Source organism: Gadus macrocephalus, chromosome 6, assembly GCF_031168955.1.
Source record: "Gadus macrocephalus chromosome 6, ASM3116895v1".
NCBI classification, from domain to species: domain Eukaryota; kingdom Metazoa; phylum Chordata; class Actinopteri; order Gadiformes; family Gadidae; genus Gadus; species Gadus macrocephalus.
In genome coordinates, this window is record NC_082387.1 from 14489026 (window position 1) to 14514747 (window position 25722).

At 42.9% G+C, this 25722-nt stretch overlaps 1 protein-coding gene and 9 non-coding genes across 10 annotated transcripts in view; 9 read left to right on the plus strand and 1 right to left on the minus strand.

Annotated features, from left to right (window-relative positions):
- The window catches only part of fam81b (family with sequence similarity 81 member B), a 55717-nt gene extending 30420 nt beyond the window's left edge, over window positions 1-25297 (minus strand). Inside the window, exons 1-4 of the mRNA XM_060054319.1 lie at window positions 25220-25297; window positions 24027-24216; window positions 18408-18508; window positions 16352-16481 (exon numbers count right to left, since the gene is read on the minus strand). Coding sequence (XP_059910302.1) covers window positions 16352-16481; window positions 18408-18508; window positions 24027-24216; window positions 25220-25257 — 459 coding nt within the window. The 5' untranslated portion in view covers window positions 25258-25297. The remainder of the gene's footprint in view (window positions 1-16351; window positions 16482-18407; window positions 18509-24026; window positions 24217-25219) is intronic.
- trnai-aau (transfer RNA isoleucine (anticodon AAU)) lies at window positions 321-394 on the plus strand. Its single transcript has one exon. It is a non-coding gene; the product is annotated as a tRNA-Ile (tRNA).
- trnai-aau (transfer RNA isoleucine (anticodon AAU)) lies at window positions 1282-1355 on the plus strand. The gene has a single exon. It is a non-coding gene; the product is annotated as a tRNA-Ile (tRNA).
- trnai-aau (transfer RNA isoleucine (anticodon AAU)) lies at window positions 1869-1942 on the plus strand. The gene has a single exon. It is a non-coding gene; the product is annotated as a tRNA-Ile (tRNA).
- Window positions 2224-2297, plus strand: trnai-aau (transfer RNA isoleucine (anticodon AAU)). Its single transcript has one exon. It is a non-coding gene; the product is annotated as a tRNA-Ile (tRNA).
- On the plus strand, window positions 3185-3258 carry trnai-aau (transfer RNA isoleucine (anticodon AAU)). Its single transcript has one exon. It is a non-coding gene; the product is annotated as a tRNA-Ile (tRNA).
- Window positions 3748-3821, plus strand: trnai-aau (transfer RNA isoleucine (anticodon AAU)). Its single transcript has one exon. It is a non-coding gene; the product is annotated as a tRNA-Ile (tRNA).
- On the plus strand, window positions 4146-4219 carry trnai-aau (transfer RNA isoleucine (anticodon AAU)). Its single transcript has one exon. It is a non-coding gene; the product is annotated as a tRNA-Ile (tRNA).
- trnai-aau (transfer RNA isoleucine (anticodon AAU)) lies at window positions 4709-4782 on the plus strand. Its single transcript has one exon. It is a non-coding gene; the product is annotated as a tRNA-Ile (tRNA).
- Window positions 5455-5528, plus strand: trnai-aau (transfer RNA isoleucine (anticodon AAU)). The gene has a single exon. It is a non-coding gene; the product is annotated as a tRNA-Ile (tRNA).
- Window positions 25298-25722: the final 425 nt, after the last annotated feature.

Genomic DNA, 25722 nt, shown 5'->3' on the forward strand with positions numbered 1-25722 from the left:
CTTGTTGCCTCGCATAATTTAATCAGTGACGGTCGCACCTTATATAACATAGTGTTTGTCATTAGCGGTATGGGGTGCATCTCGAACGCATTCAAAAGTGGAGTTTGAAATGTGTTATTCTTTGCCCCTTAAATATGTCAGTTTAGCTCATTTGGTAAGAGCGTCGTGCTTATAACGCAACGGAACACATAGCTGGAAGAGTGACGTTTTTTAAATTGTATAATGTAGTGTTTGTCATTAATGGTGTACAATGCATCTCGAAGGCACAAAGAACTGAAAAGTCGAGTTCGGTAAATTGTTATCCTTCTTGTCTACAACATGGCCGTTTAGCTCAGTTGGTTAGAGCGTCGTGCTAATAACGCGAAGGTCGCGGGTTCGATACCCGTAATGGCCACATGCATATTGCCTCACAAAGCTAAATCAGTGACGATTTTTACCTCGTATAACGTACTGTTTGTCATTAGCGTAAGCGATGCATCTCGAACGCACTAAAAACCGGAGATCCGAAATGAGTTATCCCGTGCTAATAACGTGACGGAACACATTGCTGAAAGCGTGACGTTTTTGACCTTGTATAACCTAGTGTTTGTCATTAGTGGTGTACGATGCATCTCGAAGGTACAAAGAACTAAAATGTGGAGTTCGGTAAATTGTTACCCTGGTAGTCCCTAACATGGCCGTTTAGCTCAGTTGGTTAGAGCGTCGTGCTAATAATGCGAAGGTAGCGGGTTCGATATCGAATGGCCATATGCTTATTGCCTCACATATTTTAATCAGTGACGATTTTACCATGTACCTTGTTTGTCATTAGCGGTATGGGATGCATCTCGAACGCACTAAATACTGGAGATCCGAAAACTGTTATCCTGGTAGTCTGTAACGTGGCCGTTTAGCTCAGTTGGTTAGAGCGTCGTGCTAATAATGCGAAGGTCGCGGGTTCGATACCCGTAATGGCCATTTCCTTGTTGCCTCGCATAATTTAATCAGTGACGGTCGCACCTTATATAACATAGTGTTTGTCATTAGCGGTATGGGGTGCATCTCGAACGCATTCAAAAGTGGAGTTTGAAATGTGTTATTCTGCGCCCCTTAAATATGTCAGTTTAGCTCATTTGGTAAGAGCGTCGTGCTTATAACGCAACGGAACACATAGCTGGAAGAGTGACGTTTTTTAAATTGTATAATGTAGTGTTTGTCATTAATGGTGTACAATGCATCTCGAAGGCACAAAGAACTGAAAAGTCGAGTTCGGTAAATTGTTATCCTTCTTGTCTACAACAAGGCCGTTTAGCTCAGTTGGTTAGAGCGTCGTGCTAATAACGCGAAGGTCGCGGGTTCGATACCCGTAATGGCCACATGCATATTGCCTCACAAAGCTAAATCAGTGACGATTTTTACCTCGTATAACGTACTGTTTGTCATTAGCGTAAGCGATGCATCTCGAACGCACTAAAAACTGGTGATCCGAAATGAGTTATCCCGTGCTAATAACGTGACGGAACACATTGCTGAAAGCGTGACGTTTTTGACCTTGTATAACCTAGTGTTTGTCATTAGTGGTGTACGATGCATCTCGAAGGTCGCACCTTATATAACATAGTGTTTGTCATTAGCGGTATGGGGTGCATCTCGAACGCATTCAAAAGTGGAGTTTGAAATGTGTTATTCTGTGCCCCTTAAATATGTCAGTTTAGCTCATTTGGTAAGAGCGTCGTGCTTATAACGCAACGGAACACATAGCTGGAAGAGTGACGTTTTTTAAATTGTATAATGTAGTGTTTGTCATTAATGGTGTACAATGCATCTCGAAGGCACAAAGAACTGAAAAGTCGAGTTCGGTAAATTGTTATCCTTCTTGTCTACAACATGGCCGTTTAGCTCAGTTGGTTAGAGCGTCGTGCTAATAACGCGAAGGTCGCGGGTTCGATACCCGTAATGGCCACATGCATATTGCCTCACAAAGCTAAATCAGTGACGATTTTTACCTCGTATAACGTGCTGTTTGTCATTAGCGTAAGCGATGCATCTCGAACGCACTAAAAACTGGCGATCCGAAATGAGTTATCCCGTGCTAATAACGTGACGGAACACATAGCTGGAAGAGTGACGTTTTTTAAATTGTATAATGTAGTGTTTGTCATTAATGGTGTACAATGCATCTCGAAGGCACAAAGAACTGAAAAGTCGAGTTCGGTAAATTGTTATCCTTCTTGTCTACAACAAGGCCGTTTAGCTCAGTTGGTTAGAGCGTCGTGCTAATAACGCGAAGGTCGCGGGTTCGATACCCGTAATGGCCACATGCATATTGCCTCACAAAGCTAAATCAGTGACGATTTTTACCTCGTATAACGTACTGTTTGTCATTAGCGTAAGCGATGCATCTCGAACGCACTAAAAACTGGAGATCCGAAATGAGTTATCCCGTGCTAATAACGTGACGGAACACATTGCTGAAAGCGTGACGTTTTTGACCTTGTATAACCTAGTGTTTGTCATTAGTGGTGTACGATGCATCTCGAAGGTACAAAGAACTAAAATGTGGAGTTCGGTAAATTGTTACCCTGGTAGTCCCTAACATGGCCGTTTAGCTCAGTTGGTTAGAGCGTCGTGCTAATAATGCGAAGGTAGCGGGTTCGATATCGAATGGCCATATGCTTATTGCCTCACATATTTTAATCAATGACGATTTTACCATGTACCTTGTTTGTCATTAGCGGTATGGGATGCATCTCGAACGCACTAAATACTGGAGATCCGAAAACTGTTTTCCTGGTAGTCTGTAACGTGGCCGTTTAGCTCAGTTGGTTAGAGCGCCGTGCTAATAACGCGAAGGTCGCGGGTTCGATACCCGTAATGGCCATTTCCTTGTTGCCTCGCATAATTTAATCAGTGACGGTCGCACCTTATATAACATAGTGTTTGTCATTAGCGGTATGGGGTGCATCTCGAACGCATTCAAAAGTGGAGTTTGAAATGTGTTATTCTGTGCCCCTTAAATATGTCAGTTTAGCTCATTTGGTAAGAGCGTCGTGCTTATAACGCAACGGAACACATAGCTGGAAGAGTGACGTTTTTTAAATTGTATAATGTAGTGTTTGTCATTAATGGTGTACAATGCATCTCGAAGGCACAAAGAACTGAAAAGTCGAGTTCGGTAAATTGTTATCCTTCTTGTCTACAACGTGGCCGTTTAGCTCAGTTGGTTAGAGCGTCGTGCTAATAACGCGAAGGTCGCGGGTTCGATACCCGTAATGGCCACATGCATATTGCCTCACAAAGCTAAATCAGTGACGATTTTTACCTCGTATAACGTACTGTTTGTCATTAGCGTAAGCGATGCATCTCGAACGCACTAAAAACTGGAGATCCGAAATGAGTTATCCCGTGCTAATAACGTGACGGAACACATTGCTGAAAGCGTGACGTTTTTGACCTTGTATAACCTAGTGTTTGTCATTAGTGGTGTACGATGCATCTCGAAGGTACAAAGAACTAAAATGTGGAGTTCGGTAAATTGTTACCCTGGTAGTCCCTAACATGGCCGTTTAGCTCAGTTGGTTAGAGCGTCGTGCTAATAATGCGAAGGTAGCGGGTTCGATATCGAATGGCCATATGCTTATTGCCTCACATATTTTAATCAGTGACGATTTTACCATGTACCTTGTTTGTCATTAGCGGTATGGGATGCATCTCGAACGCACTAAATACTGGAGATCCGAAAACTGTTATCCTGGTAGTCTGTAACGTGGCCGTTTAGCTCAGTTGGTTAGAGCGTCGTGCTAATAACGCGAAGGTCGCGGGTTCGATACCCGTAATGGCCATTTCCTTGTTGCCTCGCATAATTTAATCAGTGACGGTCGCACCTTATATAACATAGTGTTTGTCATTAGCGGTATGGGGTGCATCTCGAACGCATTCAAAAGTGGAGTTTGAAATGTGTTATTCTGCGCCCCTTAAATATGTCAGTTTAGCTCATTTGGTAAGAGCGTCGTGCTTATAACGCAACGGAACACATAGCTGGAAGAGTGACGTTTTTTAAATTGTATAATGTAGTGTTTGTCATTAATGGTGTACAATGCATCTCGAAGGCACAAAGAACTGAAAAGTCGAGTTCGGTAAATTGTTATCCTTCTTGTCTACAATATGGCCGTTTAGCTCAGTTGGTTAGAGCGTCGTGCTAATAACGCGAAGGTCGCGGGTTCGATACCCGTAATGGCCACATGCATATTGCCTCACAAAGCTAAATCAGTGACGATTTTTACCTCGTATAACGTACTGTTTGTCATTAGCGTAAGCGATGCATCTCGAACGCACTAAAAACTGGAGATCCGAAATGAGTTATCCCGTGCTAATAACGTGACGGAACACATTGCTGAGAGCGTGACGTTTTTGACCTTGTATAACCTAGTGTTTGTCATTAGTGGTGTACGATGCATCTCGAAGGTACAAAGAACTAAAATGTGGAGTTCGGTAAATTGTTACCCTGGTAGTCCCTAACATGGCCGTTTAGCTCTGTTGGTTAGAGCGTCGTGCTAATAATGCGAAGGTAGCGGGTTCGATATCGAATGGCCATATGCTTATTGCCTCACATATTTTAATCAGTGACGATTTTACCTTGTACCTTGTTTGTCATTAGCGGTATGGGATGCATCTCGAACGCACTAAATACTGGAGATCCGAAAACTGTTATCCTGGTAGTCTGTAACGTGGCCGTTTAGCTCAGTTGGTTAGAGCGTCGTGCTAATAACGCGAAGGTCGCGGGTTCGATACCCGTAATGGCCATTTCCTTGTTGCCTCGCATAATTTAATCAGTGACGGTCGCACCTTATATAACATAGTGTTTGTCATTAGCGGTATGGGGTGCATCTCGAACGCATTCAAAAGTGAAGTTTGAAATGTGTTATTCTGCGCCCCTTAAATATGTCAGTTTAGCTCATTTGGTAAGAGCGTCGTGCTTATAACGCAACGGAACACATAGCTGGAAGAGTGACGTTTTTTAAATTGTATAATGTAGTATTTGTCATTAATGGTGTACAATGCATCTCGAAGGCACAAAGAACTGAAAAGTCGAGTTCGGTAAATTGTTATCCTTCTTGTCTACAACATGGCCGTTTAGCTCAGTTGGTTAGAGCGTCGTGCTAATAATGCGAAGGTCGTGTGTTCGATACCCGTAATGGCCATATGCATATTGCCTCACAAAGCTAAATCAGTGAGGAGTTTTACCTCGTATAACGTACTGTTTGTCATTAGCGTAAGCGATGCATCTCGAACGCACTAAAAACTGGAGATCCGAAATGAGTTATCCCGTGCTAATAACGTGACGGAACACATAGCTGAAAGCGTGACGTTTTTGACCTTGTATAGCCTAGTGTTTGTCATTAGTGGTGTACGATGCATCTCGAAAGCACTAAAAACTGGAGATCCGAAAACTGTTATCCTGTTAGTCTGTAACGTGGCCGTTTAGCTCAGTTGGTTAGAGCGTCGTGCTAATAACGCGAAGGTCGCGGGTTCGATACCCGTAATGGCCATTTCTTTGTTGCCTCGCATAATTTAATCAGTGACGGTCGCACCTTATATAACATAGTGTTTGTCATTAGCGGTATGGGGTGCATCTCGAACGCATTAAAAAGTGGAGTTTGAAATGTGTTATTCTGCGCCCCTTAAATATGTCAGTTTAGCTCATTTGGTAAGAGCGTCATGCTTATAACGCAACGGAACACATAGCTGGAAGAGTGACGTTTTTTAAATTGTATAACGTTGTGTTTGTCATTACTGAAAAGTCGAGTTCGGTAAATTGTTATCCTTCTTGTTAACACGGCCGTTTAGCTCAGTTGGTTAGAGCGTCGTGCTAATAACGCGTAGGTCGCGGGTTCGATACCCGTAATGGCCATATGCTTATTGCCTCACAAAGCTAAATCAGTGACGATTTTTACCTCGTATAACGTACTCTTTGTCATTAGCGTAAGCGATGCATCTCGAACGCACTAAAAACTGGAGATCCGAAATGAGTTATCCCGTGCTAATAACGTGACGGAACACATAGCTGAAAGCGTGACGTTTTTGACCTTGTATAACCTAGTGTTTGTCATTAGTGGTGTACGATACATCTCGAAGGTACAAAGAACTAAAATGTGGAGTTCGGTAAATTGTTACCCTGGTAGTCCGTTTGAGACCCCCTTTGATATATAAGAGACCTCAAAGTACAGTTTACTTAAATGTTGTCGACCCAGTCACCTATTGCATCACTTCCTTTAGGGCTTCGGCCTCCGGATTGATCATTGTAGTATAATTGAATGCCCTCTTTATGATACCTCCACCACTGGGACATGGCAACAATTCTCCAAATCCATATGGGGAGGGGGGGGTTGATGCTTGTGGACAGTAGGGTTGTACACTAGACATAAATAGGAAGCAAACTCAGGAGAAAGAATGACCTCTCACAAATATATATTGAATAAATTGTTTCAAATAACCCTGCCTCGTTGAATCATTGAGCTTTGTGTTTTGCTTTCAAAAATAGGTTATAGAAGAAGTCTAAACTGCAGAAAATAAAAACATCCAAGCTGCATTTTAAGGATACCTTGTAATATCTGTCTATTTTTTAACCATCGGACCCTAGTTTACGACAAAAACAACATAATGGACGGCAGCTCTTTTGCCACGTGGTTTTTAGAGCCATGTAAGGATTAGAGGGGCTGGTCGATAGCAACCACCATAGCAACCATGACGGTCAAGTGACTGGATGCAGCCCCGTTGAAAAAAATAGAATACCACCCTACACACTGAGGAGAATAATGATATTTAAATTATTATGACCATGAAGTCTTTATTTGCATGGGTTTACATTTCGTTCTGTGTAGCATGGAAAAATCCGAGAAACACTCCCATTCAGAATGCATTGGTTTACATTTCGTTCTTTGGAGCACAGTTATTTTTATTTATTTATTTATTTTCAGTTTTTGTGGAGGTGCTTCAAAGATGCTAATTTTTCTGCAATAATCCAAAATCCAATGGAAAAACCCGTTGGCTTTTTGTCAAGGGAAACCCAGGTCGACGCTCACTTCCGGGTTGGCCAACATACGTCATCCCTCCACCACTCTATACTGTAAAAACACATGTTCAGGTTGAATGATAATGCATGAATCTATTCATGCTAATCATGAAAATTATTTTGGCCATGGTGGATCCAGATCTGTTCCGGAGCATTTCTGCACCTCGGGCAACAGCGCAGGGTTGCCAGGTCCTGCCTGCAAAAAACGTCCTGCCCACATACCGTTCAAAATCCACCCAAAATGTCCTAGAAGCAGCCCAAGTTGTTGTTTTAGCAGCGGAATGCATTGTGTGTGTGTGTGTGTGTGTGTGTGTGTGTGTGTGTGTGTGTGTGTGTGTGTGTGTGTGTGTTAACACGCTATTTTATGTTGAAATGCGACGTAACCCAGTGTTCACGAAAACGTACACTGTCAACGTATGCTTTTGGCGACTGGGTTGGCTCTCAGATAAACGTGTTTCACGCGTCACAGGATTTGGGAGGAAGGGGCGGGCCTTCTGAGAGGGGGTTCCGGGGGTTTCCTTCCGGGCGGGAGTTTTGGTTGTTGTAGTTTTCCGGTGGAGCTGTGCCTGCCTGTCCGATTGTGGCATCCAATAAACCTGCTATCAAGCTTAGTTCGCTCAATACCTCGCCTGTGGTTATTACAATATCATTAAAAGTTACATAAAGTAACGGTTTAATAACACAAACGCAGGAAACACGTGAGCTGCTAGTTTAGCGAAAGCAGCGTCCCTAGCAAACTGACGTCGTTGAAACATGCGAGCGAGACGATTAAATCTTCCTAACTAACTAACTATAAAACTAAAGATCAGACACAATCACTGACTGAAGATTATGCAAGTAAAAAGTATATTTCTCGCTAGAAATGTTATTAGAAACACGTTTAACGGTGAATCGATCCTAAAATATTGCATTTCCCATTCAGATAATAAAGATTAATAAAGATCATACACATTCACTGACTGAAGATTATTCAAGGAAAAAGTACATTTCTCACTAGAAATGTCATCAGAAACACGTTTAATGGTGAATCTGTCAAACAAATCAATCGACAATAGTTGCATAACGTGACAGCATCACCGTTGATAGACATTGATTTCCTTTCGTCTATATCCGACGGTGAGGGATTAACATGAATATCTATCTGGCGTTGAAAAACGACGAAAAGGGTACCCATTTTTCGTCGGAAATTGACGCCAGGGATCCTTGGCCATGCGTCACACATTTGACGAGTAGGGAGTGAGACTGTGTTGGTTCTTTCTGATTAGCTCTTAATTGAGATCACCTGTCACGCACCCCTTTAAAGGTGAACACAATGAGTTTGGTTTACTTTTCGCATCGGCCTGTGTCAATCGAGGTTGAGTTTAGTGAGGATTGAAAGTTTTCGATCTAGTTTGCAGATCACTATTGTCACTTTATACAAACTGAAAGTATGCGTTGTTGCGTGTTTGTTTTTGTGGGCATTTGACTGAACAGCCCAGACAAATATTGCTACCAACATGGCACTTTGAAACAGACCACCGCAGTGAGTAAAAGTTATTTTCCTTCATTAATTGTTGACGTTTTTGGGCTGTCTCCTCAGACACAAGCCATCAGTATCCCTGCTCTTTGCACCTTGACATGCATGTTGCCGCTGTTTGTTAACCTAGCTTTGCTGATTTGTATCTTGTGATGTGTGTGTGTGTTTTTCTTAACAGGTGTTAGATGACTGACAAGATCTATGGGGGGGCCCCCTTTGGGCCCCCCCATACCAACTTAGTCTTCAAAGGAATCTAGTGCCATGGGACTCCAGTGTCTTCAAAACATCCTCGGAATACATGTGTATGAATGGTCCACCGAAGGGTTGATCTGGAAGCCACCACGGTCCACGCAGTAATCGGCTGCGTGGGCCGTAGTGGCTTCCAGAGCCATCTTTCGGTCTTGGTCAGGATTTGTTACAGTTCCCCTTCAATGTAGCAGGCTACGGGTTTCTGAAGAAGCCTGCTTTACGTAGCATTAGAGTACAAATATTGTGCAAAATGCTCATGTAATTGCACTAGCACTAGTAACCTGTAGATTAGCTTAGTTTAACGTCATTCCGTGCTGTCTCTGTCAAATGTGTGGCTTACTTTAAAGGTCCCATGACATGCTATTTCATGTATTCTTTAATATAGGTATTAGTGGGCAACTAACACAGTATTCAAAGACGTTCCCTAAATTCAGCCGTGGTGCAGAGTTACAGCCACTCCGAGCCAGTCGCACATTGAGCTTCCCCCAAATGCGCTGTTTCGGTGGGCGTGTCAAGGAGGAGGGTGGGGGTGTGGCCCTGAGCATCTTGCAGCCACCGCCCACCATGCGCTCTGTTTACAGTGGATGTATCGCAATGGCGAGCCGCACACAGCCTTTAGCCGTGTTCTGTAAATATTCTAGAACACACGGGAGTCCTGGAGCTCTATATCTAAATATTATCATATAGCCTACACAGATATCTATATCATATAATATATATTATCACGGCCAAAAGCTGTGTGAGCCGATATTATGAATCTCAAACGACCGCGTTGGGTTCTCCGACGTTCCTGGTTCTTCAACGTCCACATCAATGTGAATACACACACTGTAACGCAAGTGTTTCTTGTCGGTTCTTTGACGTGTCTTGTATTTCCACAACGAGACTGTCGTGGGGGTTATCTGAGCCATGGTTGAGAAGGAATTGGGGGAAAGGAACTTTGATTTGACTCGCTGAAGTACATGAACTGCGACATGCCGCCGGTTGCCGCGAGGCACCATCGCCCGGCAGCGGGCAGCCGGCAGCAGGCAGCGCGCGGTTCAGTCGACTTCAGGTTGATGTGAAAGTGGAAGAACCAGAGACGTCGCAGAACCCGACAGCGGGAGACATTCGCCGCCAACAATCCCTTCTCCTCCTTGTCGTGGTTCATGTTCTTGAGGGAGTCAAAGCCAAAGTTCCTTCCCCCCAATTCATTCTTAAGCTTGGCTGAGATAACCCCCAATACGAGTCTCGTTGTAGAAATACCAGATACGAGAGTCCGACGTGTTATGCGCCATCACACCAACAGCAGAACGGTTATCCAAATAACAAGGAAGTGTACAACACTTGCGTTACAGTCCTGGAGCTCTATATCTAAATAATATCATATAATACATAGATATCTATATCATATAACATATTGTGTGCGCCTCCAGACGATATTATGAATCACAAACGACTTTGTCGGGTTCTGCGACGTCTCTGGTTCTTCCACTTTCACATCAACCTGAAGTCGACTGAACCGCGCGCTGCCTGCGGCCGGCTGCCCGCTGCCGGGCGATGGTGCCTCGCGGCAACCGGCGGCATGTCGCAGTTCATGTACTTCAGCGAGTCAAACCAAAGTTCCTTTCCCCCAATTCCTTCTCAACCATGGCTTAGATAACCCCCACGACAGTCTCGTTGTGGAAATACAAGACACGTCAAAGAACCGACAAGAAACACTTGCGTTACAGTGTGTGTATTCACACACACACATGTGGCGCTCGCACGGTCGAGTCTCATTGGCGGGCCAACGTCTCTGGGCGGGCCAGGCAGAGTAAGGGGAGGAGCTGAGATTCCTCATGACGTCATGAGCACAGATTTCCAAATCAGCGCGCTTGAGCCTCCGTTTTTTCAAAGGCGAGCAGAACAGCTAGTGCTCGTTTTACACCAAACGCCAGTTTTAGCCACTGGGGGACCATAGGCAGGCTAGGGGAACTCATATTTATGTTAGAAAACCTCATAAATTGAGATTTTCATGTCATGGGACCTTTAAGTCCACAAGGCCCTCTGGTAAACCACGTTGGAACACCCCTGGACAAGGTGATTAGTCACTGGGTGTGTGCTAAAGTTTTGTTCCATTTTTCACTAGTTGGTTAAGGTTTGGTAGAATTGTTTGGATGCTAGCGACGTGATGGCGTATGTACAAGAGCCTACCGTGGCCAGGCCACAGTTGCGACGGCCACGTCCAGATGGCCTAGTGTGAGTGCAACCTTGATTGCATTTGTATACTGTTTACCATTGGATGTTTATGCAATTTGCCTTAATTCATCCGCAGTAAAGCTGCATTTGACTATTCCAGGGTCGTTTTGTACAGGCTTTCAATTGACCATGTTGACTAGTTTGTGGGATTTTTTTTTTATTTTTATTTTTTTGCCTTGCTTACAATCCAACGGTTGTGACCACTTATGCAACTGGGCTGTGAACCTTGCAATTCTAGTTGCATATTTGTACACGCAAGCTTGTCCATTTCTATCGCCATCACTAACACTAGCTTCAGCATTTCCTTGTAGGCCATTAGCTGACTTGTGTATTGGAGCGATGATTTGGGTATTTTAAGATGCTTGAAAACCTAAAATAAAGCAAAATGCGTGTCTGGTGTGCAAGAGCCAATTTGTTGGCTTGCAGTAGTCGAGGAGTTGCCGTAGGTCGTAAGCCATCTGGAGGGTGTGGCAATGGAGGCTTGTGATAGATCTGCCATCCAAGAAAGGTTAATTCTTCTGAAGCATGATTAATAGTTTAGTAAATGTAATCTATTCATATAGAACTATAAAATCCAAGACTGCAGCCAGTAACTTGGATCGCAATATGTGGAAAGTATTAGTCTTCAATTGTAACAACAGAATAATTAACATGACTAACTGGGTTTCTTCCATTTTCTAACTAGGGGGACTTGACTGGTGAGTCTACTGGATTAATCACTAGCGGTACTTTGCCCAACAGATTTGATGGCATGACTACAGGGTGACAAAGACAATTATTCCCTGCCTATCAAAAGAGACTTCTAAAACATATCTGCTAGTTCCTATACTTTTTGTATAATTTGGTCATGCTGCAAATTTACTTTTTGTAGTTTGTAGCTCCATATTTAGTTCTTTGACAGCCTCACCTGCTAGAAAAGTCTATTCAAATCGGCTAAATATAATGAACTAAATTAATAGCCATGAAATGTTGTCACTCATACTAATGGCAAATACCCTCTTTCAGTTGGTGGTTCAACACTGATGTCTCTCTAGGCTTGAGGGAGAGCTCACAAGTAAATTACACGAATGTCCTGGAGCAATTGGGAATACACTTTTATTTAGTCTACCTGACCAGGGACATCTTTGAACTATAGGTCACCTAACCCAAACTTTTCACTCTTGTTAGGTTGTCCTTTTCTCTTGTTTTAACCCGAAAGGGCTGAAATATCAACATTTCAGGTATTCTGTTTGGATAATGTGCAAAACTTGTGGCTTCACTAATAAAAAAAATTAACAAATGTATTTTTCTTAATGTGGTTAAACTATTTAAAGATTTATATGCAAAATATTTCTGCTCAATTTGTGGTCAATGAAACTCTGAAATTTTTTAATTTGATAAAACACAACTATGGGTTAAAGGTATTTGCTTTGGGCATCTTTTGATATTTTTAGAATCTAGCTCCATTGCCGTTAGAAATGGTGTCTCCCAGTACTGCAAAGTGCTTCCACAAGTTTAAAAAAGAATGGGCAGAAAAGGAACTGCCAACTAAATCTATTTAACATGGGTAGAAAGTTTCCATGGAAGCTCTTGGCTGCTGGTTCCCAACACAGCTCCACTGTTAGCCTGTGACCTTGCGTTTACATATTGTGTAAACGCATTTGAACTTTTTTTGACTTTTGGTGACTTTCACAAAAGAGAAATGAACTGGTTAATACAATAAACAAGACATTTCATGGTACCATTTTGAACTGTTTGTGGATATTGCATTAAATCCATATGCTTGAAACTTTTCAATAATGCATATCAACGAAACAATGGAATGAAATAATTAGTTCAAGCAATTTGTGGGACTTGGCTGCTTTTACATTATTACTCATTTTGGGGGTTATTTCAGTCTCTCCAACCTGCAGGTCGTGCGAAGAATCATGTGAATTGGAATATTCTATAAATGTCTTGATATCATCTTTCGTCTCAACACTTCTGCTGCAGCCGCTGTTGAAGCGTATGAGTCCTTTGAGACCCCCTTTGATAAAAGGGGTCCTCAAATGTTGACCCTCAGTCACCTATTGCATCACTTCCTTTAGGGCTTCGGCCTCCTAATTGATCATTATAGTATAATTGAATGCCCTCTTTCATATATATGATACCTCCACCACTGGGACGTGGCAACAATTCTCCAAATCCATATGGGGGGGATGCTTGTGGACAGTAGGGGTGTATACTCAACATAAATAGGAAGCAAACTCATCTCACAAATGAGTAATGACATCTCACAAATATGGATTTAATAAATTGTTTCAATTTATAATAATCCAAAATCCGTTGGCTTTTTGTCGAGGGAATCCAGGGCGACGCTCACTTCCGGGTTGGCCAACATACGTCAACCCTCCACCACTCTACTGTAAAAACGTTCAAGTTGAATGAGAATAATAATAATAATAATTCTGCCATAGTATTTATTTAAGGGGGGGGGGGGGTCTTTTGGCCATTTGTAGTGTTGATCAGCAGAGAAATAATTTGTCCGCAAAGACGGTGACGTCGCTTAGCAACGGTAGACACTGGGGTAGACAAGTCACCGGACTACTACCCATGCAAGTGAATGGAGCGTTCCACGGCATTGAGAAGACCCGTGTAATAAGTAAGGAATAATCACAGAGAGGCCGGGCAATAAACAGTTTGATATGCCCGGCTCGTGGACGGCTTACCGCCCGAGACGAAGTCGAGGGCGGTAACCTTCCGCGAGCCGGGCATATCAAACTGTTTATTGCCCTGCCTTGAGGTGATTATTCTGTTTATTCTACTTCGCGCCGGCCAACATAATAAAACTATTCAAATACTTTAATAATTAGCCTTTTTCTTATTCGTATTGCATGCTTATTAAATGTATACTCTGTTTAAGTTCATCTCCCTCGAAAAGTAGTTCCCTTTAGAACTACGGTGAATAACGTTAGCTCAGCTGTAGGTAACTCGTTTCTATAGCAACCACACTAGACTGGATCTGATCACTAGTTTAATAACGTAGTTGCTACATTCGTATCAAGTCAGTTTTAATGACGATCGATCAAACATGCACTCCTTGGTTTATTTTTACTATGGACCTCATGTTGGAAATGTATGTGATAGAAAACGATACAAGCGGCGTATTGATCTACTGTGCTCAGTCAGCAGCAACTAGAACCGACAAGTCAGCGGGCAATATGCCGGATTAATGCACCCCTCCCAGCCAATCAGAATAGGCCTTTATTCTACTTCATTTAAGAATGCTTGATTCTGATTGGCTGGGAGGGGTGAACTTAAACAGAGTATACATTTAATAAGCATGCAACACGAATAAGAAAAAGGCTAATTATTAAAGTATTTGAATTGTTTTATTATGTAAATCTAAACGTCTAAACGACGACGATGACGTCTAAAGAAAGACGTCATCTCAAGCGGGAGAGAACGTTTGCGGTGCTGGTTTGTGTCACGTAAGTACAGGGCTCTCATGTCTCATGCATTCGGCGTGAGACACACGCAATTCAACCCATGCACACGCTCGAACCTGTGCCGTGTTCCAATACCCGTACTGTCCGTACTTACTAGCCAAAATTTGAGTAAGATCCGGCGAAAAGAAGTATACTTCAACACTCACATCTGAAAAAATAACGTAGTAGTATGGAGGTAGATTTGTGTCTTTATTATGCAATCAAAAATAATAGGTTTGAGAGCAAAACTTTCCACACTGCAATCAAAAAATTGGTTTGAGAGCAAAACTTTCCACACTGCAATCAAAAAATAGATTTGAGTGCAAAACTATCGACACTGCAATCAAAAAATGTTTTATTGCAAGATAAATTAATGTGATAAAAAAAATATTAATGGGAATCCAAAAGTTTTGTTTGCAAACCCAAAAGTTTTGTTTGCAAATCCAAAAGTTTTGTTTGCGAATCCAAAAGTTTTGTTTGCGAATCAAAAAGCTTTGTTTGCGAATCCTAAAGTTTTGCTTGCGAATCCAAAAGCTTTGCTTGCTGTTGAGCTGAATCTCGTGGGCGGGACCTACGCCGAAAGATGTAGACACGTCTCTATTGTCTCGATCGGAGTGACAGCTTGGCAACATCCAGTTAGTAACGAGAGAGGGAGTTCTATTTCATGTAGGCTACGCCGTCTAGGCTTCGCCTTATGGGCTTGTCCCGTGCGCGCGCTTGCGCGCCCTGAACATTCCGTAGGCCTCAGGGGAGCAGGGCGATGTTGTTGACCGCCGCCGCGGATTGAGAGGCACAAACGAACACCCTGTCCGTCAGGCCGACAATCTGCTTCTGGAGGCGGTCGGGGGGCAGCGGCTTTTCGGATGTTGCCAAGCTGTCAGTCCGATCGAGACTGGCCAATAGAGACGTGTCTTACATCTTTCGGCGTAGGTCCCGCCCACGAGATTCAGCTCAACAGCAAGCATGAGCCTCTTATGTGAGGCTCATTGCCTCACATAATTTAATCAGTGACGATTTTACCTTGTATAACGTAGTGTTTATCATTAGCGGTATACGATGCATCTCGAACACACAAAAAACTGGAGACACGAAATGTGTTATCCTGCGCACCTTAAATATGGTTGTTTAGCTCAGTTGGTTAGAGAGTCGTGCTAATAACGCCATAGAACACATAGCTGAAAGCGTGACGTCTTTTACCTTGTATAACGTAGTGTTTGTCATTAGTGGCGTACGATGCATCTCGAAGGCACAAAGAACTAAAATGTGGAGTTCGGTAAAGTGTTATCCTGGTTCTCCGTATCTGGGCTGTTTAGCTCAGTTAGTTAGAGCGCTATACTAATAACGTAATGGCCTGTTTATTGCCTCACATAGGTTAATCAGTGATGATTTTTACCTTGTATAACATAGTGTTTGTGGAGTATGATGCATCTCGAACGCACCAGGAACTAAAAACTGGAGGTCGGAAACGTTTTATCCTGGTATTCTTAAACATGGCTGTTTGGCTCAGGTGGTTGGAGCGTTGTGCGAAGGTCGCGGGTTCGATACCAGTAATGGCCGTATGCATATTGCGACACACAGCTTGAAGAGTAACATTCTTACTTTGTATAATAACGTAGTGTATGTCATTAGTGCTGTACATGCATCTCAAATGAACCAAGAACCAAGAACTGGAGCAGCGTAATTTGTGTAGAACAAAGCAAGAAGTTTTAAAAAGCTAAAAGTAAAAATAGTATTGCACAAGTCAAGTCAATAGGGTGTTTTTGATTTAATATAAGAATCACATAAAAATATACAATAGGTATATCTATCTATTGAAAAATTTAAAAATATAAATTAAAAAAGTGTTGTTTTTTTTCCACCCTGTCTCACCTTGGTCTCCATCATTTTCAGTCGGACATCCAGGATAGCCCTGAGCTCCGTCACCTCCTGTTGGAGCCTCCTCACCTGCTGTCCCCCGGAGTTTACATCAGCACTCACTCGTGCTATGCTGGCATCACAGCTGGGAATGGGAAGAGTCACACAAGTAGTGAGAGAGAGAGAGAGAGAGAGAGAGAGAGAGAGAGAGAGAGAGAGAGAGAGAGAGAGAGAGAGAGAGAGAGAGAGAGAGAGAGAGAGAGAGAACTCAGATAAGGGAGCATTGCATAAATATTAATATGCGTAAACAAGACAACACACACACACACACACACACACAATCCACACTGTGGCAACCCGCTACCCCAATGTGCCGGGTTCCAGGTATGAATCACGCTTGGTAGTGAGGGTTTAAGCCGATCACGGCGTTTATTACATACATCTTAAACCATACATTATAGTCGCGGTCTCTAGGGTTTCCGTGAGCCTCTAGCCGCTCGCGGACCCAAGCGCTTCCTTCCCTCTCGCTCCCGTCCCATTGTCAGTCCTCCTGCTCCTGGCTCTTCTGCCTCCGGCCAGGTGTCCCCCAATCTCGCTGATTGGGGAGAGAGTGATGCTCTTCGTCGCACTAAGTGGGTGGCGGCGGTATACGCCGTCAATCACACCACCTCGGACCCGCCCGGGCCGAGGTTTAAGTGGCGGGATGCCACAACACACATAAACACACACGCACGCACACACTTCTTTTTGTTGTTGAAATTTGCTCATTTATAACTGCTTTCCTCAACCATCCCTCCCTGCTTCAACTTTAAAAGTTGAAAGACCGACAGGGGCAGCCTGGAGTGCATCTCTCTCTCTCTCTCTCTCTCTCTCTCTCTCTCTCTCTCTCTCTCTCTCTCTCTCTCTCTCTCTCTCTCTCTCTCTCTCTCTCTCTCTCTCTCTTTCCCTCCCTCTCTTTCTCACTCTGCAAAGCTCCAATATTGCTCTCTTCCTTTACCTAATTTATGATGTCATTCCTCAGGCAGGCCAGCTATTGAATCTACTTTGTTGCAAAATAAATAAACAAGACAACACAGATCAATTTTGTGTGTGTGTGTGTGTGTGTGTGTGTGTGTGTGTGTGTGTGTGTGTGTGTGTGTGTGTGTGTGTGTGTGTGTGTGTGTGTGTGTGTTGATGTGCACCATGCTCAATAAACACATCAACACAGGAGGAGTGATTGAGGTCCGCAATTTACTTGACGTTATTCCCTCTGCAGTAACAAGAGTGCCCCACTAGAAGCACGCTACATTTAGACGCTTGTGCTAAAAACACTGAAGCTCATGTAATAGATTTTGGTTTTCGCATCGCTTTCAAACAAGCCGTTTTCCGACAATTCTTCCAGAGGGCCATATGTCTGCTCTTTGTTGAGTACTTCTGTGTTTCTCTCCTCAGACCTCTGAGTCAATACTACAGGCCACAGGCCAGATATCTAGACGGGGTCAGACTGGCGGCGACAAAACAGTTAAACCCATGTTGGATCACACCCATTTATCATGGCCTGAGCTAAAGATTTTAATCTTTGAACTCCACGTATTAATGTACCATGTCTTGGTTTCTGATGTATGGATATATGTGCTACATACATCTCAATCAGTTAATCTGGGTTGATTTAGTTAATCCCATGTTAAAACAGAGAGAACAAAAACACAAATAAGTAGGTAATGGAGGGCAGCATTTGTTTTAAAAGTCTGGAAAGTTCGCTAGCAGACAACCAAATAATGGGATTATGTACCCGAGTTGTCGCACACAAAGTGTTTATGCTCTTCAAAGTGTTTTTCTAAAAGCATGACAATAAAATAAATATGAAAACAGAGGGACAGTTTTTTAAAGAAAAGTATGTTCAATTTATGTTTTATATTTAAACTTGGGTTATGAGCGGACAAAATAAAAGCATAGGTGAAATAATGTCTCTGAATAACACAAACAAAAACACAACAGTGCAATTGGATTCAAGCGCTCCCCTGCATTAACCTTGTTCTATGTGATCAACGGCAACACCCAGGTACACACACTGATATGATGAGTTGCATACCGAGCCACTCTGCCTCTCAGGTCTCCGATCCCCTCCCTGCTCTTCTGGTCCAGGCTCTGAACAGCCAGCGAGTCTCTCTGGGCGATCTGGCTCTCCAAGGCCTACACGCAGAGGAACAAGGATGCTTAATGGATCTGGTTTGGAGAACAAGCATCTTCTTTTCTCATGCTGAATAGCGTTAGGACATTTTCATTTTGGAAGACGAAAGAATACAGAGATTTTTATTTTGCTTGAGGCCAAGAGAAGAAGGCATTTGAGGGATGTATTTTCATTTTCTTTGCGTACTTACAATGGCAATGGGACAGTGTGAAATACTGCTTGAATCACTGAATAAAAATATCGTATCCTGTGTCTAATATCTTGCCTGTGGACAGAATAACACATTTCTTGCCCATGGACTATGATTATGATTACTCTAAATCATAAATTAGCCTGCCCCCTCCAACCGTCCAAAATGATACACAGAGAGAATCGCTGGCTCATTTGAGAACACTGAGATTTTCAGAGGAACAAGTTGGAATTCAGCGGTGGATCCATGGAACAGGGCACCCACACATGAATGACTAAACTAAATATAAACTGCTGCAGTTACATTTCAAAGATCTGTTATGGTGATTCAGATGGGGGGGGAAAAGGAAGTTTTTCTTTATCATTGATCACATCATGCTGTGTAGAAGATGCAAAGTCTGAACAAATTAACTAAAACAATTATCTCTGCTTAGACCAGGAATCAAATATTGATCAGGGTATTCAGCTTTCCTACCGCCCTCCAACACGCACACACGTACACACACACACACACACACACACACACACACATTTATCTTCCCATCGATAGCTGCTCTCAAGGACAGGCGCAGTGAAACGCTCAGAACTCCCCTCAGAAACATCAGAGAGATCCATCAGGTGATCCTGAGAACGTCCCAGGAGTTTCATTATCAAGACATGATGGTTTGGGAGTGGTCACTCGCTAATAACTAGTAATGGACATGCACATCTCTAGAATCTATTAGCAAGTATTAAGGACACCATGGTCGGAAGAGAGCCGCCTCCTTGTTTTCCTAAACCTGTCCAGAAAATTGCTCTAATGAGCAATGCATTTTGATTGGAAAGGCTTTCAGAACGCAGCAACACTAAATCATGACTCAACGCAACTGTGCTGATCTCAGCATAACGTGTAAACACACAAACACACACACACACACACACACACTGACACACACACACACTCTGACACACACACACACTCACTCACACACTCTCTCTCACACACACACACACACACACTGGATTGGAACTGTAAGGGGTTTTGGACTGAGTCATTCTACCATTTTCCATTCCAAGCAAGTGGTGGTCAATAAGCTCAAAGGTGCTTGTGCACTCCTGCATGTGGAAGTAATATAGAAAAGAGGATGTTGTTTTTAGGGTGCAGAAATACAAACAGAGCTATAACACTTTGTTGTCCAACAGATGAACTCATGTCGTGTTCCTGAATCCTCGGACGCCAGCCTTCCGAGTCGGAAATCTTCCAGCTTTCTTGCGGCATTTCTCATTTAAGTTTGTAAATGTCTTGTCTCGATATATTTAGAAACTTCAGTATCCCAATGTCAGTATCCTTGCTAGGTCTAGGCTACACAATGTTGTGATGTTAACCACGTATTTTCATCCGTTTTGGCTGTTACATTGGGATAACAAATTCATTTGAGTAAAGAGTAGTAGGCTAACTGCCCGTGTTAAGTAGGGAGGGATGGTTATGCAACGAAATGCAAAGCATGCCCCTACGTTTTCTTTCTTTTTTTCTTTCTTTTCCTAGCAGCTATCATGAAATGAGGAAAGAACAGTAGAACAGGGAGTTTTTCTAAAAGAGAAGAACACAGTTTCTCTACACTGAAACTAATAAAATAAATAGGAAATGGCACGTAGTTTTGCACTTCGTTGTACCCTGTTTTTTTTTTTGACATTTGTACCCTGTACTTTTATTTTCTACCTCTCTTTCACGCTTGTACAAAACAAATGTTTATATGATTTTGATGATTTAGGGCATAAGCTCCATCAATTTAAAATAGTTTGACAGAAACTCTTTCTATCACAGTCTCTCTATCACACACACAAACTCTCTATCACATTCTCTCTATATCATGTGATCTCTCTCTATCACGCAATCTCTCTCTATCACACTCTCTCTCTCTCCATCCATCAATCCCTCTATCACACTTTCTCTCTCCACCCCTCTCTCTCTCTATCCCTCTATTACACTCTCTCTCCATCCCTCTATCACACTCTCTCTCCATCCCTCTCTATATAGTAAAGAGTAGTAGGCTATCTGCCCGTGTTACGTAGAAATGCCCCTACGTTTTTTTTCTTTTTTTCTTCCTTTTTTCTAGCAGCTATCATGAAAGCAGGAAAGAACAGTAGAACAGGGGATTTTTCTAAATGGAAGAACAGTTTCTCCACAAAGAAACTGTTCAAATAAATAGGAAATGGCACATTGTTTTGCACTTCGTTGTACCCTGGAGGTTCTTTTTACATGAACAAACTGTATTTGTACCCTGTACAGTATTTTTAATTTTTAATTTTTTTATTGCCCTACCTCTCTTGCACGCTTGTACAAAACAAATATTTATATGATTTTGATGATTTAGGGCATAAGCTCCATCAATGTAAGATAGTTTGTAAGAAAAATACAGACTGGAGAAGTACCGTATTGGTCCGAATATAAGACGACCCTGATTACCCCCGTTTTTCAACACAAACATTTAGAAAAAAAGATTTGCAGACCACATTTGCTGAACAAAGAACTTCATTTCTTTTCTTAATAACAATATTAAAAACACAGTGAATTAAACACTTGTTATATTAATGACAATAATAATAATGCCAGTAAATGCCACGGCACTTTCAAGGCAAAATATGTACAGTATGATTCAAAATGAATATCAAGCAATAATCAAGCAACATTGTGAATATTTTTAAATAGCAGAGAAAATACAGGCCACATATTTAACTAAACTTAACTAAAATTCGCCAAATTTCTCCTCCGATGTCTCTCTATCCCCCACACGCGTCCTCTGCCCCGCTGTGTTCGCTCTCGCTGTCATCGCTCCCCAGCTGCTCCGCTTCCAGCGGCTCCTCCCAAAGCGCGTTTTCTCTGACGTATTCAAAAACTCTCCGGTCAACCTCACTGAAACGACCACTTTGAGGACCACGGTAGGATTTGCGCTGACTGTTGGCATCTTTGAGACGTTGTTTTGGTGCTCGCCATCTTCTTACGCTACACTCCGTGACCCCGAACTTCTTGGCAGCTTGGCAGTTGTTACTTGACTCTGCCTTATTGACGACCATTATTTAAAAATTGGCAACATAGCTCCTCCACTGTTGTTGATTGACCTGACCCACTTTTGAGCCACTTGTCTCTAAATGCCTGTCTTTAAAGGGACTCTCACCTTTGTTGCATTTGAGAATTACAGCACATTCAAATCATCCCGCCTTCCTCCAATGCCCCACCCCCTAAGCGTTATTTTAAAACTAAGAGTACAAAACTAAGCGTTACTAAGCGAGTACTGTAACGACCTCGCCGGTGACATAATGATGTCGAGTCATTAGTAGTTGAAGGTAGTTTTAATGAACCAAAACCAGGTCACTGAAACCCGTAACATTGTAACCAACGGCAGAAAACCGACACAAAACAAACCCTGGTTACCCCGGCAACCCCCAACACGGTCTCACTCGCGTGCAGGCCCCCACCCTCCTGTTCTTCCAAGGCCCTCCCCCAGCTGACCTAATGATTCGCCCCCACGCTGATTGACAAGAAGAACATTACAATACATGCACATAGAACTGGCATAACGGACAACGAAATATAATGTAACACATAACACACAAAGTATTTAACTGTCCCAGGGTCGCTACAGTACAAAAGTTCTAGACTCCCATGGGTTATGTTTAGACTCCCATGGGTTATGTTTAGACTCCCAGGGGTCATAATATCTACCATCCTGGAGCTCCAGATTAGCGGGACAACGTCGCGTCTGAGCCCGAAATGGGTCCCGTAATCGGACTGAGTGTGGCGGTTGGTTGCCAACGGTCTGGAGGTCTTCCTGGAGCTCCAGAGTAGCGGGACAACGTCGCGTCTGAGTCCGAAATGGGTCCCGTAATCGGACTGAGTGTGGCGGTTGGTTGCCAACGGTCTGGAGGTCTTCCTGGAGCTCCAGAGTAGCGGGACAACTTCGCGTCTGAGTCCGAAACGGGTCCCCTAATCGGACTGAGTGGTGCGGTTGGTTGCCAACGGTCTGGAGGTCCTGAGAATCATCCAGGGGAGCGGGACCACTTGGCTTCTGAGGCCGAATCGGGTCCCCTTGTCGGACTGAATGGTGCAGTTGGTGGCCAACAGTCTGGAGGTCTTCCTGAGGCTCCAGAGGAGGGTAACTGTGAGTCTGAGTCCGAGATGAGTCCCCTAATCGGACTGAATGGTGCAGTTTCAGTACGCCGTGGACCACTTTGGTCTGCCATCGTCAGTCGCTACGGTCGCTACTCGCTACGGTCTGCCGTGGAATCAAAACAAACCCTCTAGTTGAGGACGCGCCTTGATGACGCGGGCCCGAATGCGCCACAAGAAGCAGACGGAAAACCTTATATATCCATGCAGCAAACAGACAGGTCTGTCGGCCAATAAGGTCATTCGGTCCGAAGAATTTTATTGGTTGAAGTTTTCATTAAATATTATGAGAGTAAAATAATTGTTTGTTTTTACTCCTGGTGGGTCTGTCTTGCATATTAGAGTGTTATTACCTTATTAATACCAATTTAACCGTATCCAAAAAAAGTGTAAAAATGCAACAAAGGTAAGAGTCCCTTTAAACACCGGTAATGGTCTGGTTGTTAAGGACGCTGGACTACTTCTTCCCGGAACCAATTCCTGGCGCCACCTGCGGCCGCGAATGTGTATTGACATTTAAATGTAGAGGCGAAGAAGAGAAACTGCGCTCTAAATACTAGACCCCGAATATAAGACGACCCGACTTACTTTTTCCGACCTATTTCGAGGGGAAAAAAGGCTGTCTTATATTCGGACCAATACCGTAATAAACTCTTGTACCAATTAAGTGTTTGATGATTTTAAAGTAAAACAAAGTTTATAATCTTTAAATATCATTTTTTGCCATTTTATTTTATTTGTGCCCCTCTGATTAAACACTGGCCCCTCCTTGGCCCCCCTAGTAATTTGTCTAGAACCGCCACTGGTTGCTACTTTATTCTGGTCTCAATTTATGCATTGCACGGTCTTGCCTGTAATGCAATGTAAAGTTTTGTTGTTTGTTTTCGGGGCTGGTTTGCCAAAGAAGCTAATGTAGCTAACAATAAAAAACAAGCAATTTCATGACACAATCACAAAGACGAACGGGAACGCTATAAATGCTCCGAGACCGGAAATTATGTCAAAAGTACAAATCGGAAGGCTGGCGTCCGAGGATTCAGGAACACACCATCAGTTCATTTGCAACATGCATGCATGCATATATGCAAACACATGCGTCCATGCACCCACGTACGGGCGCACACAAACAAACACACACACACACACACACAAACACACACGCACACGCACACCCTTAGTGCTACCTGCATGTTGGTGCTGAGCTGCTGGACGATGTGTGTGATGGTGTGGATGTGGTTCTCCAGCAGCCTGCGGGACAGGGCCTCCACCTGGATGGAGCCCTGGGTGGACTGGAGGCTGGCCACCACCTCCTCCCTGATCCCCAGAGCACGCTCCAGGAGCAGGCCTAGTGCCCCTTCTGGACCAGCCAGACCACTAGGGACCGGGAAAAAGTCCATCCATGTGATTTTGACATTTTCATACTCCCAATACTTTCGATGACAAAAAAAAATCTTTTTTTTAATACAGAGATTCATTAAACCTGGGATAGGCAATTTATTTTATTAGAATTTTTAGGCATTTTTGTTGAAATTCTCTATACATCAAGAAAGCAAACAATAAATCAAAAGCTCTGACAAAGATATTTTTGAAAAAACGCTATCTGTGGCTTTCACAGGCCTGTAATAAGCTGGTCCAACCACTTCATTCGGCCTGAACGAATCACAATATGTGTCACTATATGTACCGAATCGCAACACACTTTGTTGGAATATTGAATCATAAGGTGGTCCCTACCGATTCCCATCCTAGGACCATCCTCCCACACAATGACCCTCAAGGCACAGACACATGGCACACACCCATGAGAGGGGACCCGCTAAACACTGACATATTCACTGGTTTAGCCTCATTCACCTGCATTCAGATTGCTATGGATTATTTAAAGCAGCAGTCAGCATTTTTTGCTTGCCCCACTATGCTTTTATCGTGATTTGTTGAGTCTCGGGGTTCTAATGCATTAGGGCCTATATCAAGGACAAATTAATAAATGAGAACCACAACGAAAGTTGCTGATGCATGCACACAGGTTTAGGTATACTGTGTGAGTTAAAAAAGCCCAGATAATACTAAATACTAGATGGATTGAATCTAAGGTTAATATTACTTTATACAATAGATAGAGGATTCATTTGATGAAGGGAGATATACAGTATTTGAATGGAGGTAACTAGAAGTACACAGCCTGCTCATTTCTGTCCAAACAACAATATCGAAAATGCACTGACATAGGTGCTAACCCTAACCCTGACCCTAACCCTTAAACTGCATAAAATAACACATAAACATAAATGAGTTCACTTCTCATAATGAATAAGATATTGTTGCCACAGAATAAAGAAAAGTAAACATAAGTACACTGGTAACTGATTCTATTTACTTGCTGTGATTCTGATGCAACATTGACTTGCGCGACATGGCTCCTTCTGATTGGCTTATCTGAAAAAGGAAAATAGTCCAACAATATTGGTTACTTACTTACTTACTTGCCCGTTTTCCTTAATCTAACGATTTCATTAAAGTAGAATAACTGCAGTATTAATGTAAGCTCTCATAGACACAATTCAGGCTACTGTCTACTAACCTGCCATTGGATTACAATAGGTTTCTTTATCAACAAAAATACCAATAAATAGAGATTATGATTTGTACGGTATAAATTGCTCTCAGGATACTTACAGACCACGGCGTTACCTAAGCTTGATTCCTTTGTTTGTTCGGGTCACCTAGTTACGGTTGTCGGCCACACAGTAGACTTGTCAACACTATGATTTGAGTTTGATGTGTAGACCTAAGCAGTTGGCAGCCTGCCTCAGCCAAGCTGAACTATTAGGTTTCGGCTCAACTGCTGCTCTTTTTAGAGCTACAGTGAGCATCTAAAAC